This window comes from Candoia aspera, chromosome 5, assembly GCF_035149785.1.
Source record: "Candoia aspera isolate rCanAsp1 chromosome 5, rCanAsp1.hap2, whole genome shotgun sequence".
NCBI lineage: Eukaryota > Metazoa > Chordata > Lepidosauria > Squamata > Boidae > Candoia > Candoia aspera.
The window spans coordinates 104,132,733-104,150,133 of NC_086157.1; the positions used below are offsets into that span (position 1 = coordinate 104,132,733).

A 17,401-nucleotide genomic window follows, 5' to 3' on the forward strand; every position below is an offset into this window, starting at 1 on the left:
GGAGATGTCTGTGTAGTGTTCTCAGCAGCAACATGGAAATAATTTCCCATTGTCTTTTTCCAAGATGTTTTTGTGACTTTCTGCCTAGCCTATACATCTAGGCTTTCCTTATGATCTCTCATCCAAGAACCAACCAGATCCATCCTTGCTTAGCTTTTCAATTCATTCCTCCCTATAGGGCCCTCCACATGCATATGAACTACCTATCCCACAATTCAGACTAGGCACTCTGGAAACTGGAATTACAGCGAGACCACTTCTGTGATTATAAGTACTGTATGGGGGCACAAAGACACCAGGATCTTCCAGGCCCCGCCCCCTTCCCATCATTTGCTCCTCCCCTTTTAGTTCAATCTGTCTTGGCCCCCAACCCTTTCAGAGAAAGTCTTAGGAACAAGCAGGGCCGCAACTAGGATCTGTATCACCCGGGGCGAACATGGATTCCGCGACCATTTTTGGCGCCCCCCCCCCCAGCGCTCATTTTGGCGCCCCCCCCAGCCCCGCTTGCCCCCCCCCTAGTTGCGGCCCTGGGAACAAAGGCAAGAATTACTTGCACTCCTTACACTTCCGGTTTCCAATTGACCACTACAAAAAGGCGGCTAAAGGAAAATGGACGAGAAATGCTTCTCCAGTCGGCAGTAGAAGGGATTATTACACCTCCCTGAATCTGAATTCGACCGCCTTTCGATGGGTCTCCCACATTTTGCTTTCCGATGGAAATTAAACCAGAAGTAGTATGTTGTTTGTTTATTTATTTATTATTCAAATTTTGTTACCACCCATCTCCCCCAAAAGACGGAGGTTTGCTCTAGCTTTAACTCTTTGTTAAATACGATCATGCTCCCACTTCCGGTCCAAAACCGAACTACCTTTCTCTTTGCAAAGGGGCAGAGAGGATGCGGCTGAGAGCGGTGCAGTTCTGTCCCGCCTCCGGGAAGCCGAACGACCAGTCCTGGACATATTTCACCGGAAGCTTAGGGAATGGGCCCCTCTAGCCTCTTTCTAGTATATGAATTCTCCCTTCTCCACCATCGAGTAGCGTCTCTATAGTTTCATGTGCGGTGGATGCTGGTCTGTGGGGGGAATAATGGCGCGGCTGGCCTAGCCGTGCGGCTGTAACCGCGGGCGATAAGTAAGTGGGTCGAGCTGTGTGTGGGTCTCGTGTGTGCGTCTCAGGACACGGAGGCTGCCCCATTTAGGCCAGTCACTGCAGCAGGTAGAATTAATTACAATATCATTTTTGTAATAGGGATTGTTTATGTGTACAGAGCTTTCAGGCAATCATAGGTTTACGTGCATAATCTAGTCAGAATTCATACGACAGTCCTGTAAGGTAGGACAGTATTCTCCCACCCCTTTCTTGCAAAAGGAGGAGGGGTTGAGCGAGGGGCAAGTTTAGCCCCAATCTGCTTTTTCTCAGTCTCTCCATGTAAGATCCAGAGTAACAGTATTGACCTGCCTTACAGAGCCTGTCTAGGTATCAATCTCTAGCCAACCTTGGCTGAACTGGAAAAGCTGAAGTGGTTGCGGCTGGCTAGTACTTGGATGGGAGACCACCAGGAAATCCCAGGGCTCGAGGATAGACCAGGAATTTAAAAAGGGGGAGAAAAAACCCCCCAGAAGGCAGCACTGGCAACCTACTGATGTACTGTTGCCTAGGAAACTACATGGATCCACATGAGAAGTTATCAAGAGTCAAGGTGGCCTTTTTAGAGACTTTGAATTCAGAATGATTTTCCGAATTAGGCCAGTCACATGGATTTGAATTCAACTTGAAAAGGCTTTACCTTACAGGGTATCGTACGGGAAAGAGGTGAGATTAGAACAGCTTTCCTCCTCCTGGGCCACTTCCAGAGGTGTGGACTTCAACCCCCACAATTCCTTAGCCAGCATGGTCACTGCTGAGAACTCTGGGAGTTGAAGTCTGCCTCTCTGGAAAGTTGGGAAACGCTGGATTAGAATAAGGAACTTCCTTGGAGCCTGTTCTGTGATTACACTTGCACCCCAGTTTGCATGATGTGTGAGAATGTGGTGTTTAAAATAGTGCTGGATAGGGTCATAATCTGGCTTTAATAGTTGTGATTAAGAGAGACTCAATTCTTTGAAATCAAAGGTGCCTAATTAAGATGGTTGTTGTGAGCCACCCAGAGTTGCTTATATTGGGCGGCCATATAAATCATTTAAACAAATAAATAGACAGACAGACAGCATGTATCCCTTTACTTGATACAAGGAGCTAACTGTAGTCTAACTTGATTAAAGTAATATAAATGTTACAATCAATGTCATGTTATTAACATAGAGGCAAAGTTGAATTATACTGTATTGTGTTTGGTAGCCTTCTAAGAATAGATCTGTAACTTGATAACAGAAGCTTGTTATTCAGTTATTTGCTGCTTTGGTAATAAGAAGGGTAGGAAATTCTTAAACGAATGGTAGGTAAGTATTGAAGGAAATCTTTTGATATTGCACATGGGTATGGACCCTATGGAGGACTGAATGGCATCAAGAAAACCTGGGCATGAACATTTTCTTCACAAACAGATATATATGAAAATACTCTGTATTTTAAAAAATAAACTAGTGATAATGATGCCTCATTGCTAGTCTATTGCTAAAACTTGTTTTTCTTAAAGGAAATTGTTCCGCTAGTGCAGTGTATGTCTAACTGCGCTAACTGTGGAACAAAATAAAAACCTCTGATAGCAAATAAATAAATGAATGTTTTTGTAGGCACTGCGGGGGGTCGATTTTTTTTTTTATATATATATATATTGTGGACTTTAATTTTGTAAGCCACCCGGAGTCACCGTGTATGAGTTGGCAGCCATATAAATGTATTAAATAAATAAATAATAGTTGTTTATATTGGTGTATGTGTTTTTAAGTATGTACTATTTCATAAGATGCAAAAAGCAAAGGAAAGTTACTAAGAGAGATATATGCAGATTTACATTGTAGCCAGTGAATTCTGAAATATAGTTTTTAGCGTAACTTTATTGCATTTAAATCTCACCTACCTTCCATGGGCCCAAGGTAGTGTAGGTGGGGTTTCCTTTAATTTTATTCTAGTAACTATCCTGAATGGCTCATGAGAAAAAGTAATAAGCTCAAGGCTATCAGGGACAAGGTACAGAAAGAGCAAAAAAAGAATGAACCAAATACATTTGCAGTTCTGATAGAGGCCTTGATGTAAGTATAAAAAAAGTGTTCTTGTTTATCATCCTTTATAATCATTTTTAGAAAATCCCCAAAGCAGAGTTCAAAAGAATAGAAGTATATTTCATATCAAAATACTTTTTGGCTCTGTTTCTGCCCCCATTTTCCCATTTTCAATCCTGGATATTAGAAGGAATGCTATGTATTCTATTGCATGTTTTTAAAATGTAGGTATATCATTAAGGGGTTCTGGGATGCAGCAGTTGAATGAAGATACACACTGCTTAAAACTGCCATTCTGCGTTTGCTTCATTAGCACCAGACCTCTTTAATTCAGCGCAGTTTACTAAGAAATAAAAATATTGTTTTTTGCATTGGACTACAACTGTAACAGAGACTGGCTGTTTCCTTGAATAAGATGTATTGATCAAGCTTTGTTTTTGTATTAGTATTGTAGGTTTTAACCTACATCCATGGTGCGTGTTTGATCCCATGCTTTTAAGATGACTACTGCTGCTCGACCAACCTTTGAACCAGCAAGAGGCGGAAGAGGGAAAGGAGAAGGTGACTTAAGTCAGCTCTCCAAGCAGTATTCTAGCAGAGATCTTCCTTCTCATACAAAAATCAAATATAGGTAAAGGCCAAGTTGTTTTTCTTGTGGGAATTGATTCTGGCAGTGGGTTTCATTTTGCCTGAAGAAGGAATACCTGCCATTTGTTTTCTTTCTGGCATCTAATGTGTCGTCAATGTAGCATAGTCATTATTTAAGGGAACACCTGGCACAACTGGAGATTTATGAATTTGTAATCTCCATTGGGTCACAGCCAATGGCAGCTCAGGTCTTCATGTAATTGATTATGTCCATCAAGTCAGTCTTGACTCTTAGTGACTACATAGACCACCAGACAGGGATATTAGCTCTTCTCCAGTTTTTTGGGATCTCACCAGTAAATCAGTAAACCAATCAACCCTAACCAAGGTTTGAATTAATGTGATGCAAAAACAATCACTGGATCTTCAATTCAACATGTTAGCCCTCTTGCATTGATCCGGCTAACTAGATTGATTGATTATGTGCCATCAGGTTGGTGTCACCTGTTAGCAACCACATAGATTTTCTCCATCATGATCTGTCCATGATCTGCACCATCACCACTGTAACTGAGCCCATCCACTTTGCTGCTGGTCATCCTCTTCATGTAAATACTAGGAGTCAAATTCAGCTTGGGGAAACTACTCCAATTGCAGTCTCAGTTGGACTTAACACCAGGCTCCCTTTTTCTCTATAAAGTGTGCAAGAATCACACAGAAGTATCTTGAGGAAGTTTTGGCTAATAAACTCCTCTTCTGTTCTTTGTGTGCCTTACCATGTCATAACACCTGAAAGTTAACAGAACTTCTGGAAGATGCCCTTATGGAAAACATACTCAGAATGTTTAAGAAACTTTCCAAAAGCAGATCTTGCTGGTTTGCACATCCCCACTTCTTATTACATGTTCTTGTCTGCTGTGCTACAGGAGCTTCATTTTCTTGATTCGCCTTCTTGATGTGCTGCTTCTTTTAGGCAAGCCACTCAGGATGCCCCTGAAGAGGTGCGCAACCGTGATTTCAGGAGAGAACTGGAGGAGAGGGAGAGAGTTGTGGTGAGAGAGAAGAACCGAGACAGGCCAGCACGAGGTTTGTGCCATCATCATAGCAAAGGGGTTTGTAGGGTTGATCAGCCTGTGGTTTGTGGAGATACCCATGGATCTAGTGCAGGCCCAGGAAATTCAAAAAGGGCTCACTAAAATAAAATTTATAAATATTCCATGGGGTGTATGTTCTAAGAAACCTCTCCCAGATGCTAGAGCAGGGCAGCAATAGGGTCAATAGCACATTACAGGTAGTCCTCATTTAGCGACCACTATTGGGACCAGCAACTTGGTCATTAAGTGATGTTGTCACTAAGTGGAAAATCATGTGACCACAACTGTGCTTATGATTTTACTTCAGCTTTTTTCCCCCCCACTCCCCCGCCCTTTGGAATGCTCACCCCAGCACTGGGATAATTAGCGAGAAGGAAATTACTGTTTGTATTTACATTCATTGGAGAGGAAGGGATTACAAGAAAGTAAGGAGGCACACAATGGGGAATACACACAGAAAAGAATGCCCTGGCACCAGCTGTTTGCCTGGCGCACTCCCAGCCCTGAGCCACTTGGGAGGCAAACAAAGGTGAAACTGATTAAAGTCTTGTCAGTTACAGGCAGGGCTGCAAGCTGGCTAATTAAGGTCACAGAGCTGAGCTTGTTCACTTGTGGTTAGCTCCTTCTGGGGAAGGGCTGAGCTGCAGAGAAAAATTGTTTAGGTAATCCCTTTACTCTGCGAGGGGGGAGAGAAAAATGGGTCAGGCATAGGACAGCATGTGCTGACTGTAATGGCAACCGTGCCTGAGAGAGAGACGCTGCAAAAGTCATAAATGCAGGCATTGGTCACAAAGTTACTTCTTCATTACTGTTGTAAGTTTGAACGGTTGCTGCCTGAGGCAGTCGCTAAGTGAGGTCTACGTGTATTGTAAATATATTACAGAGAGGATGTAAACAGAAAGGAGGGATATAAATTGAGCAAATAATAAATGAATGAAGATAGTAGAAGGGAATATGTTGACAGCAAATGCTGGGGGTGGTGTTGTAAAGCAATAGCAAAAAGGGGTAGTAGTATTAAAAGAAAGGACTTTTTCAATATTTGGGAATGGTCTTCAAAGGCAAAATCACTTAATATAAGGCCTGCTCTAAGAAATCCAACAATTTGTCACTAGAGATAAAAAGGTATATAAATAACTACTTGCCTTGGTCTAAGAATTGTTTACAGACTTACAAGCAAAAAACACAGAGAGCTAGAAGAGGCCTGGCTCCTTCCCTCTACCCCTTTTTTTCCCATTTAGATTCTATCAGAATTTAATCATTTATTAAATTATCAATTTAATTTATTAAATTATCAGTTTAATCAGAATCTAAATACTATCAGAATTTAGATTTACTGAAAGACTGGTGTGAACTGGTAACATTTTTTTTACCGTCAGCTTTATTGTAAGGACAGCTTTGTTCATTTTCTATGATATTCACTTTTCTTTCATTGCTGTTGGTTTTTTGGGCTATGTTTCTTTCCCAGAGCACACAACTTCCTCTTCAGTGTCAAAGAAACCTCGACTAGATCAGATCCCTGCAGCTAACCTGGATGCAGATGATCCTTTGACTGACGTATGTATTCTGGAGAGTTTGGGAACTCAGTAGCTCTCTTATCCATGGTCCGCCTTGATCACTCGTTGTCCATCTGCTGTGGCTGTTAGTGCAGTCCAGATCTCAGATAAGGGTTTCAATCATCATTTCTGTCCTGATAAATTTTTAACTCAAGATTAAATCTGCTGTATGCCCAGCACCTGCTCTGCCACTAAACTGTGGGAAGGAAGGGGCAGACTCAGTGGGTCAGGTCTGTAGAAAGCCAGGAGTTTTTAGAATTGATTGTGAGGCACAGATGTTTCTTTGAGATCAGAATAAGTGATCATAAACGTTGCCACTGCAGTTTGCAAAATCAGCAGTTTCCCAAAACTGGATTAATATAGAAGAACATGACGTATGAGCTTCCTGATATTAGAAGGCAAATTTTCAAATGGTTGGAACAGGCATCTTTTCAGGAGTTGTAAAACATAGAGACCTTCCTTCTTTCTTAAATTTTGGGAATCTTGGACATCCATTTAGGTCTGGGTTGCCAAACCTTTTCGGCTGATAAGCACATTTGCAATTTTGAGAATACATTACAGGTGCTTTCTTGAAACAGCTGCACTGCTGGGTGTGGCCAGTCACTAAACACCCACTTATTGGACAGCAGAACAGTTACTCCCCTCGCTCCTTATAGCATCCCACAACTCTCTTTATGATCTCAACTTTTTTGTTTGTTTGTTTTTTCATATACATGACAAAGCCCTGGGCTGTGGCCCCCATCATTTTTATTTTCTAAAATGTTTTTGGAGTACAGAATATGCATATTTTTTTAATGCAGAAGCACCCAGAGTCGCTCTTTGAGTGAGATGGGTGGTGACAAAATTCTGTTTGTTTGTTTGTTTTCTATCCTGCCTTTATTATTTTTATAAATACCTCAAGGTGGCAAACATACGTAATACTCCTTCCTCCTATTTTCCCCACAACAACAACCCTGTGAGGTGAGTTGGGCTGAGAGAGAGGGATTAAGGCACAGTCTCCTGGTTTCTAGCCAGTTGCCTTAACCACAGTCTCCTGGTTTCTAGCCAGTTGCCAAGGACACCCAGCCGGCTTTCATGCCTAAGGCAGGACTAGAATTCACAGTCTCCTGGTTTCTAGCCAGTTGCCTTAACCACTAGACCAAACTGGCTCTCTAAATAAATAAATAAATAAAATTAAAAATGCTTGAAGCTGACACATTGTAGCATGCCAGCTTTCTATGTGTTTTTTGTTTCAATTAAAACAATCTGATAATAAAGTCAGGTAGAGGGTAGATCCTGGCAGGCACCAGGAAGGTGTCATGCTATGTTAGACCCAGGCTGTAGGACTGAATAATATATGTTGTGTGATGCATGTGATTGGGCCTAAGATGGTGGTCATGATTGATACAGGTAGTCCTCAGTTTATGACCCTTCGTTTAACAATGGTCTGAAGTTATGCCAGCCTTGGAATGGGTGCTTTATGGCCTGTAAAACACTTCTGAGCATCACAAAATGTCGCACCACCCCCTGCGGTCACATGATCACTTTTCTGGTGCTTGGAAACCAGCTCACATTTATGACCGATTGCAGCATCCTGCAGTCATGTGATCACATTTTGTGATGTTTTTTGCCATTTTCTGGCAAAAAATGCCCATTGGGGAAGCTGGATTTGCTTATCGACCATGGTAAAAATGGTTGTAAAATGAGGTCCAGTCACATGGTGACTCGACTTACAACCACAATGACTTGCACTGGAAAGTCCAGTCCCAATTGTGGTCATAAGTCAAGGACTACCTGTACAGACCTGAATTGAGAATATGGTGACTTAAAAATGGTCTCATGAATTTTTTGACAAAAATGTGTTTTACTTGAATGCACTGACGATCAGTTAGGAAGCTTCAGAAACAGAAACAAATATTTGGAGAGTTATGATTCCTGTGGTAAAATAACAAAACCACAACATATGCTAGCTTGGTGGAGTCTTGATTGGAAAACTGGAAATTGCAAATTGAATAAATTGTGTGTAAAACTTACACATTTTTCATAGGTACAGGCTAATCTGATTAGTTGCTTCATAAATGCATTATATATACATGTTTTGCTATATAGGAAACTGGAATTAAATATTTCATGCTAGTACTAGGGCAATGTGCCCTTCAGAAATAAACTGGAAAAGATGCTTCAGAGCACAAGTGGAGCACCTGTCTGGAAGTTTTTAAAGCAGCTGCATCTTTTGCAAGATCATGCTGCTGCTTTCTGCAACTGCCATATGATCCTGGGAAGCAGCAGGGTTCATTAGAACAGTGGGAGACAGGTGCTGCGTTTGTGTCTCTGTGCAGTCCAAAGCTTCTTTTTGGAATGGGATCTGAAGGACTGCACGCTCCCCTTGGGTATAAAATGAACAGTCTGCTGATCTTGCTCTATTTGTAGGAGGATGATGAGGATGAAGACTACGATGAAGAGAGTGATGATGATACAGCTGCTCTGTTAGCTGAGCTAGAGAAGATAAAAAAGGAACGAGCTGAAGAGCAAGCCCGAAAGGTAAATGCATAATTTAAGTTTACTGAATAAATTGCAAAATGAAGATAGATATGTGGTCTGCATCTTCTAGGATTATCATTTCTTATTGAGAGCGATTCAATAAGAATTTGGGGAGAAATTCTTTTCCTCCTCTGCTCCCCAGGTTGAGAAACACTGTCCAGAGATATCTACTGTCGAGTCTTGTCCACCACATCAAAGCAAACTGTTTGTCATTGCATATAAGCTAGGGGTGTGCAAAACGTTTCAAATTCAGAATGATTTGAATCTGAAACATCTTGCCCTTCCCAGATACAAATGTTATTTCTAGAAACAGCCATTTAGTACCACTAGAGGCTGCTAGAATATAAAGTTTCCAGGCAGGAACCTTCCAGGTGACTGAATTACACTTTCTATCATGTCCAGCCAGCATGGTCAAAGAATAGCAAGAGTAGTAATCTGATGGCATCAGAAGGCACCATGGAGGGAAGGCTGGTCTAAAGCTTGCTTGGAATCAGGGATGTGCAAAACTCAGTCCAGGAACAGATCGCTTGGATATTCCTAGGAACGTTCCATTTTCCTTCCAGAATGCACCAATTGGCTGTTTTGTGGATGTGGTCTGGACCCTAACCTGAAATCTTTTCCAGAACATCATGAAGCACTTCCTGTTCCACAAGAAACACTTCCAGAAGAAGCCAGTCTGCCCCCAGAACACTCAGGAACATTCCAGGGAATGCCAGAACATTCCATTGCTAGATCACTGAATGTTGTACATAATCTTGTTATTACTATGGCTGTGCAATGCTTCAGAATTCAGTTCTAAAAAGATACTTTGAAGCATTTGGGGGCACTTATAGGGCGCCTGTCTGTAACTCTTTAAAGCAGCTGCATCTTTTTATCTTGAATCACATTGCTTCCAGAGGACAGCTTTGTGATTCTGGAGAGAATTAAAGAATTGCAAATAGGACTTTTGCATTTCCGGTCCACTGTGCACCAGAGCACCTTTTCTGTAATCAAATATAAAGGGCTGCACAGCCCAAATTATTATCATTTGCTATGCCTCTTTGGTTACCCCTTTGAAGATATAAAACTGCTTATCCTGCATTGGATCACTAGTTTACCAAGTACAGTAATCTTTGCTCTGATTGGCAGCTGTTCCCTAAGCTATCGAGCAACATTCTTCCCACCCCACCTCCCCTGCACAATCTTGCAGCCCAAAATTCTTCCTGTGGCTGGTTTAACTCTGTTATGCTCCTGTGTCAAAGCCATGTGATCTCCTGCTGAGCTACAGCTCCTGTGGAATGCTGGGCTTGTCCTGAATTCTGTTTATGAGTATGCCATATATCTAGGGTAAGTAATGTGCCTGTCTGGGAAATGATGGAGATGAATACACATTCGTGCATATAACTGCCTGTGTTAAAATTATGTGCAGATAGAAACTGAGGCTGCCTTTCAGCCAGAAGTTTCACAGAAGCCCAGAAAACAACGTAAGACAAAATGATAGTAAACAACAGTAAAGGACTGAACTTAGGCTAAATGTCATTAGTTGTATTTGCTTCTACTTGTAGTTATTGTTAGTAAGATAATGTTTATGGAGTGGATCAAATAGAATAGTTCCATTTTGATGAAGTGTAGCATAGGAATGAGATTAAACATTGTAATTACTCTATACAATTATCAATTACTTAATTGAAGAATACATACAATTCTGTTTAAGTTCCTATCAGGTTTTGATCATGCAAAGGATTCTTATGTGTCTCTTCTCACAATCTTGTAGAACAGTAAGTGAGAAAAACTTGAGTGGGAGGTCTGGATCTTGCACCGCCTAAATATAACTATTACATGTTTTATCTAGTGTGATTGGCTTTTTATCTTGTTGTAACATTTATGCTTGATTGGTCTGCCTCCAATTCCCAGATTGCAGTTTATTCCTGGATTATACAAGTGGTATAATCTTTTACCACCTGGCCCAGGCTAAATCAGCTGGTGTTCACTCTCCAATTTCATCCAAAGGATAAGCAGTCAAACCATTTTTTGTTCCAAGCAAACAAAGGTTAAAAGTTGAATCTGTCACTCAGAAGCCAAAGTTTCAGATTCCCTGCTTTGATTCCCTGTGCAATTTTTGTTGTATGTGTGCTGAAAATGAGCATCATTTAGTTCTGATTTGCTGCGAGTGACATTCTTGGGTGGTTTAAAATAGGGGTGCTGATGTTTTCATTACTGTATGGATGTTTAGGATTATCAGTTGCGATGCAGTTTGGCAATCATGCAATTACTTCTTGAACAATAATAATTCCACCCCATTCTGCACTGGGCAGGCTTCATTGCAAGTACTCTGGGCAGCACATTTTAGGAAAGGTTCTGGAACAGATTCTGAGAGGGACAAGAAGGAAGATCAGGAGATTAGAAACTAAGTCCTGTGAAGAGAGATTGAATGAGCTGGCAATGTTGAGCCTTGAGAAAAAATAAGAGGGGGGGATAGGACAGCAGTCTTCAGGTACTTAAAAGGCTGTCACGTAGGAGAAGGCCAAGAACTATTCTGTATCATCCTAGAATGCAAGACGGGAAATGATGGTTTTGGGTTACAGCAAGGGGAATCCAGTTAAATATTAGGAAAAAGGTTTTATCTCTAGGAAAATGATGGGCTCCCCTTAGCTGGGTGTATTTAATAAAGGCTGTCCAGGGATGCTCTAGTGTGGATTCTCAGGCTGAGTAGGTAGCTGGCCTTAATAGCCTCTTCCAACTCCATATTTCCATGGTTTTGTGCCTACTGGGTTGCATAAATTGGGTTGCCGAAGCAGCTTCTTCTGCTTGCTGTGTTTTGGGTTGGCACCTAGGGTTAGTGTCTGGGCTGGGTTATTTGTGGGACTGCTGTCTCTGATGGGGTTGGCTCATCCCATGAGATCCTGCAGGGTGGGCATGCTTCAGGGTCGTTCCATTAAAACACTGTCTTCTAGGAGGATCTGGAAGCACAACTTTTCTGTCACAGCACCTGCCCTTTGGGACTACATTCCCTCCCCAGGATTCAGATGGCCATGACCCTACTGGCCTTCTGCAAGGCCTTGAACACTTGTTTTATTCCCCAGGCAAGAATGTTGGATGAGCTCATCCTGAGACAACTTGGCCTCGGTTTTGCTGCATTGTGGTGTTTTGTGTGTTTTGTTACTGGTTTTTCTGTTTTCAGATTTTTAACTATACGTAAGCTTCCCAAGTCACTCTTTGTGAGTTGGCTGGCCATATAAATCACTGAATAAATAAATAAATAGAATTCCATCTAGAAGTAGTACAAATTGTGTACCCAGAAAATTTGGTTCTGCAACTTAGCACATAATCAAGCAATTTAGGCCATTAATCATCTTTGCTGTTTTCTGCTTAGATGGAGTGAAGGCAAACAAATTACCTTATATTGCTTTCCAGAGAGGAGTAGAGGATGTGGTGACCCGGTTTTTGCGAATTATAGACATGAGCAGAGAGGAGGTCCTACATCAAAGGCTTCCACAAATGTGCTTATCACAGCTGCGGCGAGCAGTCCCACTTCCATCCAACTTTGAAACGAGAGGGCCAGGTTATCTGTGGGACCACCTCTCCCTAAGGACATCTACCTCTCCTACCAGATCAGATAGGGTGGGCACACTTCTAGTCCCTTCCCTTAAACATTGCCATCTTATGGGGTCCAGGAAGCGTGCCTTTCCCATGGCAGCCCCTGTGCTATGGAACACCCTTCCCCTTGAAGTTCGGCAGCCCCCAACCCTCCTAGCCTTCTGAAAAGCACTTAAGATCTGGCATTTCCCCCAAGCAGTGGGATAGGGTGAGGTGGATGAGAGGATTTAATGATGGACTGCATGTGGAAGCTTAACTTTGATGCCAGGTTTTCAATTTTGTGTGTGTGTGTGTGTGTGTGTAGTTGTGAGTATGGAGGGTGAGCAGGAGCGGGCCCCTATCCAGGGTGGAAAACGCATGCGTAGTTTAGAGGCTTTGAACTGTCCTTCAAAGAAACTCTGAGCAGACCTGCCTTGAGTTTTGGGGTTTATCTGTCTGGGTTTCCCACGCTCCTTCAGTTTGGTAGGATTTTCTGTCTACTAGAGCAGTTAATAAACACTACAGACTCTTTTCTTGTCTCAGCGTGGTTTTTTGCTTAAGTCAGAATATTTGTATTGTAATTATTATATATTATATTATATTATATTATATTATATTATATTATATTATATTATATTATATTATATTATATTATATTATATTATATTATATTATATTATATTATATTATATTATATATAATGTTTATGGGGTGTGTGTGTGTGTGTAGTTGTTTTAGTTGTTGGTTGATATAAGATGGGCAGCCATATAAATGTTATAAATAAATAAATGGACGTTCCTGAGTTCTGGTCCCTCTGACTTTTGGCAGCATCCTCTAGGGCTTACCCCTCCTGTAGCCCTCTGTTGTGTAAGCAAGATTAGAGGGAGGCACCCAAAGGTTCCTGGAGCAACTTAAGGCATGACACTGGGATTTTATTTTTATAAGTCCTTCTCTGAACTTCTCAGTGGGGGAGTACAGAAGCTTCAGCCTGAAGGTGAACTCTTCATTCCTTGGACTCATTGCTGCCTGCCCTGGACACACGAAGCCAAAACAGGCTCTGGCTGCAGTCCAGTATTTGGCATATGCTTATTTCAGAAATGGAAACCTGGCACTACGAAAATAAAAAAGAAACCTGAATGCACTGCAAAAGGAGGCTAGGAAGGAACCTCTAGCTTAGTGATCTGAAAAGGAAACAGCCCACTTTTATAGAAGCATGGAACCAACCTTTTATTCTCTTGGCAGGAACAAGAACAGAAAGCTGAGGAGGAGAGGATACGGATGGAAAACATCCTTAGTGGTAACCCTCTGCTGAACCTGACAGGACCAGTACAGCCTCAGGCAAATTTTAAAGTGAAGCGAAGGTATGGAGGTGTAACAGTACATTTAATGGATCCTCAGCTTTTTCCACTAGTCTGTATGGATTCACAACTGCAAAACAGTTGAACTGGGTTTTAATTGAATTGTTTAAAGAGATGTGCCTTGAAATCATAAAGTGGGGAGCAGGCATTTAAGGCCTTCAAGCCCTTGGTCTCTGTTATACATACTAAAACACATTCATCTTCCTGGACCACACTTCCAAGCTCCTCTTGTTTATTTCCCCATACTCTCAGCATTAGCATATATACAAGAGAGGCCATGAACAGGGATGTGCAAAACTGAGCATTTGGAGAATTTACTTTCAGAAACTGCTGAACCACCACGAATGAGACAGTCCAGAAGCAGGCTCATCGTGGAGGGTTGGAATAGAACATTCCAGAGCTCTCTGGCTGATACCGTTCCTCAGTGAGTTTTGCACATCCCTAGCTATGACCTTTATGAGCCAAAGTCATTTTTATTGTTTTAAAAGCCCTAGTTACTTCTACAGTCTAAGATCCTTACTTTAGGGTTTTATTTCCAACCCTCACACGATGCAGTATTACCCCTTTAATTGATTTAATCCAGTGGCTTGGTTTCTACCAAATCTGTAGGATTGACAAAATTTCCCCAGGCTTAGACTTTGAGGGACTTCTAAAAGGTAGAAGTCTAAAACTAGAGAAAAATCACTGAAATGTAGGAAGGAGTCATGACACATTTTTAAATTCCTCAATTCCCAGATGATTAACTTGTATTACGTTGCTTTCATTGGGGAAAAAAAGGCAATATACATTTTTTGAAATGCTGTATATGTCTTCTCTAACCTCTGTTTCTAGAGAAGTCTGGCTTGCACCTTTAAGGACCCGTAGACTCCGTTTGTCTGAATCTGCTTCTGACTACAGTCTAGCTTTTGCCAGAAATGGCTCTCAAAGTATTGTACCTATTTGTATATGGGTTTCTGTAGTCAACTTGAGTATGCATTCATAATCTCCTATTTAGGAAGGTCCATAATATAAATAAAGCCAGGGCTGTCTCAGGAAAACTAGAATGTTGTGCCTTTGTTTTATCTGTCCAAATAGCACCTGCTGTACTTTTTTATTAGGTTCAGGATAGCCTGTTTACCACATGACATTTCATATAGATTCTTTAGGATTTTCTGTTTTTTCTTGTTTTCCGTAATACTCTGCTCCTGCTTCTCCTTCTCTCTGGGAAAGAAACCCAAGTATTTCAAGGGTTTCTTAGTCAGGATGAAGTTAGTCAGGATGGTCAGTCTTTAGCCTGGCCATGGCTCTGCTCATTTATAAATGACCACTGCTTTTCTCGTCAATTCAGCCTACACATTTTAACATGGGCTCTGCCCAGTTCAGCACTCAACATTCCAGAAGGGAAAATATGTCAGAACAGTATAGCGTGGACTAAGGTCTCTGGCAGTACCTCTGACATGTAGATCATTCCTTTCCTCTTTTAGATGGGATGATGATGTCGTCTTCAAGAACTGTGCTAAAGGCGTAGATGAGATGAAAAAAGACAAACGATTTGTCAATGACACGCTGCGGTCTGAATTTCACAAAAAGTTTATGGAAAAATACATCAAGTAGGAATGGGCTGTGTTGCTGATAGATTGTGTGGTGCAAGTCATTTGCCTTCCATCATTAAAATGCTGGCTCAGATGGAAATCTGTCAACAGTGAGCAAATATCCATCACGGACATAGGTATCTTTTTAACTTAACCCCTTGTCTGGCATATTTTGCATGTTTTGTTGTTTTAACTTGCCCCCCTCCCCCACATTTCCTGCAGATGCTGGTTTCCTTATTGCCATGAATGTACATTCATAGAAAAATCATTCTGTAAATGTTTTGAAAATGGTTTCCAATAAATCCTTCACTCACTGATGAGGCCATTTCTTTATAAACCTATATTAGTTTGGATGTTTTTAGACTCAGCATTATCAGAGATCCTTCTGTCTCCTGTGATATGAAGCGTGCTTCATTAGTTCTGGCTGATGTCCCAGCTTCAAATCCTTCATGGACAAGCAGATTGACTATTGCTCCTAAGCACCAGCAACCTCTAGTTTAGAACTGAGCACTGCTTCACCAAAGCCCCACCATTAGAAAGTGGGGTGGATGGGTTAGGGGTTGAAAGAAGAAAAATGACAGTGCTGGGTGGATCATACCATGTTCTGAGAGGTAGGAACCTAGCAGCAATGGTCTCATTTTGCTGCTTTTCCTGATACGGTAGCGCAGTGGTGACTTTCCCTAGTCAGGTAATGAAACGTCTGCAAGCAAACAACCAAGCTCAGAGAGCACCAAGGACTCCACAGTGGAACCTGAGCTACATACATTCTTTTCTTTTTAAAAACTAACTTCTTGTACAATAACCATAGTTACTCCAAATATAAAGGTACATACAGGATATCAACTTACTTATTCTGGATAGTAACTTGCATGCATGTGAGGTACCCAGCCAGGGCCCAGAGTGAGTCTAGGCATCATCCTGAGTAATCACCAGGCTCCCTGATGTTTTGTTTTTTAATTAAAAATACTTATTTTATGTCTCACCTCTCACCTACTTTCCTCCTGAAACTAGCACTGCTGTTAAAATAATAATTTCAAACATTATACTAACCTTACATAGAGACCTAGCATGCTGCAAAGCATCAAACAAATTATATATTATGGCTAACCTGGTTAGTCTGTGGATGTAAGATCACCAGAACATCACAGGACTGTAGACCAGTTTGGAAAATTAAAAAAAAAAAATCCTGAAAGCCAGTGATAACTCACTTTCATTTTGTGTCCAAAAAAACCCTACACGGGCATTTTCATGACATCACTGGGAATCAAGCTTGAGTCAAAGGAATCTTTACCTTTCGTGATCCATGCCCGGATGGCAGCTTGTGGGGTTCCACTAACCTCATGCAAGGAAACACAATTCAAGCAATGGAGTCCATTTTAACTAAAGTTCACTGGGTGCTATGGCAATTTTCTCAATGAAAAGCTGCTTACGTGTAGATTCAGAACAAAGAAGTGGGTTTTGTGACTATCCATCACATTTGAGAAAAGGATAGTTCCTTTAAAGCAGTGTTTCTCAACCGTGGCAACTTTAAGACATGTGGACTTCAACTCCCAGAATTCCCCAGCCAGCCATGTCTTAAAGTTGCTAAGGTTGAGAAACGCTGCTTTAAACCATGAGAAAAATGGATCTCTCTTGGGAGTCAGTCAGTGCCTCCATTCATCATGGAGCTGCTGTCTGGGAAATTCCAGAAGAAAAGCATTTTCTCAAAGCAGTTCCTAAAAAACGGCTGTCTATCTCTGTTGGGAATGGAGGCCTCCACTTTCTCATGGCCATTTGGCTCTGGATAGTAAACCCCAGAGATAGCTCCCATCTTGACCCTTGTTATCACAAAGACAGCAAAACTGACATTCCTTTACTGCTTCTTCTGGCAGTTTCTCACATATTTTATTAAGCTGAAGAAGCAGATGTGGTAGGCAGCACTCTAGTTAAAAATCTTCAGAGCTTAAGAATAACATTCAAAGCCCACAAGGCTACAAGTACTTCCTTTTGCTATCTCTGAC

At 41.4% G+C, this 17,401-nt stretch overlaps 1 protein-coding gene across 1 annotated transcript; it reads left to right on the forward strand.

Moving 5' to 3' along the window:
- The first annotated feature begins 1,197 nt into the window (after nucleotides 1–1,197).
- CWC15 (CWC15 spliceosome associated protein homolog) lies at nucleotides 1,198–15,716 on the forward strand. Its single transcript, XM_063305872.1, has 7 exons — nucleotides 1,198–1,216; nucleotides 3,609–3,793; nucleotides 4,724–4,836; nucleotides 6,310–6,398; nucleotides 8,807–8,917; nucleotides 13,715–13,833; nucleotides 15,294–15,716. Exons 2-7 carry the CDS (start codon nucleotides 3,663–3,665, stop codon nucleotides 15,421–15,423), a joined length of 693 nt encoding a protein of 230 aa, XP_063161942.1. The 5' UTR covers nucleotides 1,198–1,216; nucleotides 3,609–3,662; the 3' UTR covers nucleotides 15,424–15,716.
- Nucleotides 15,717–17,401: the final 1,685 nt, after the last annotated feature.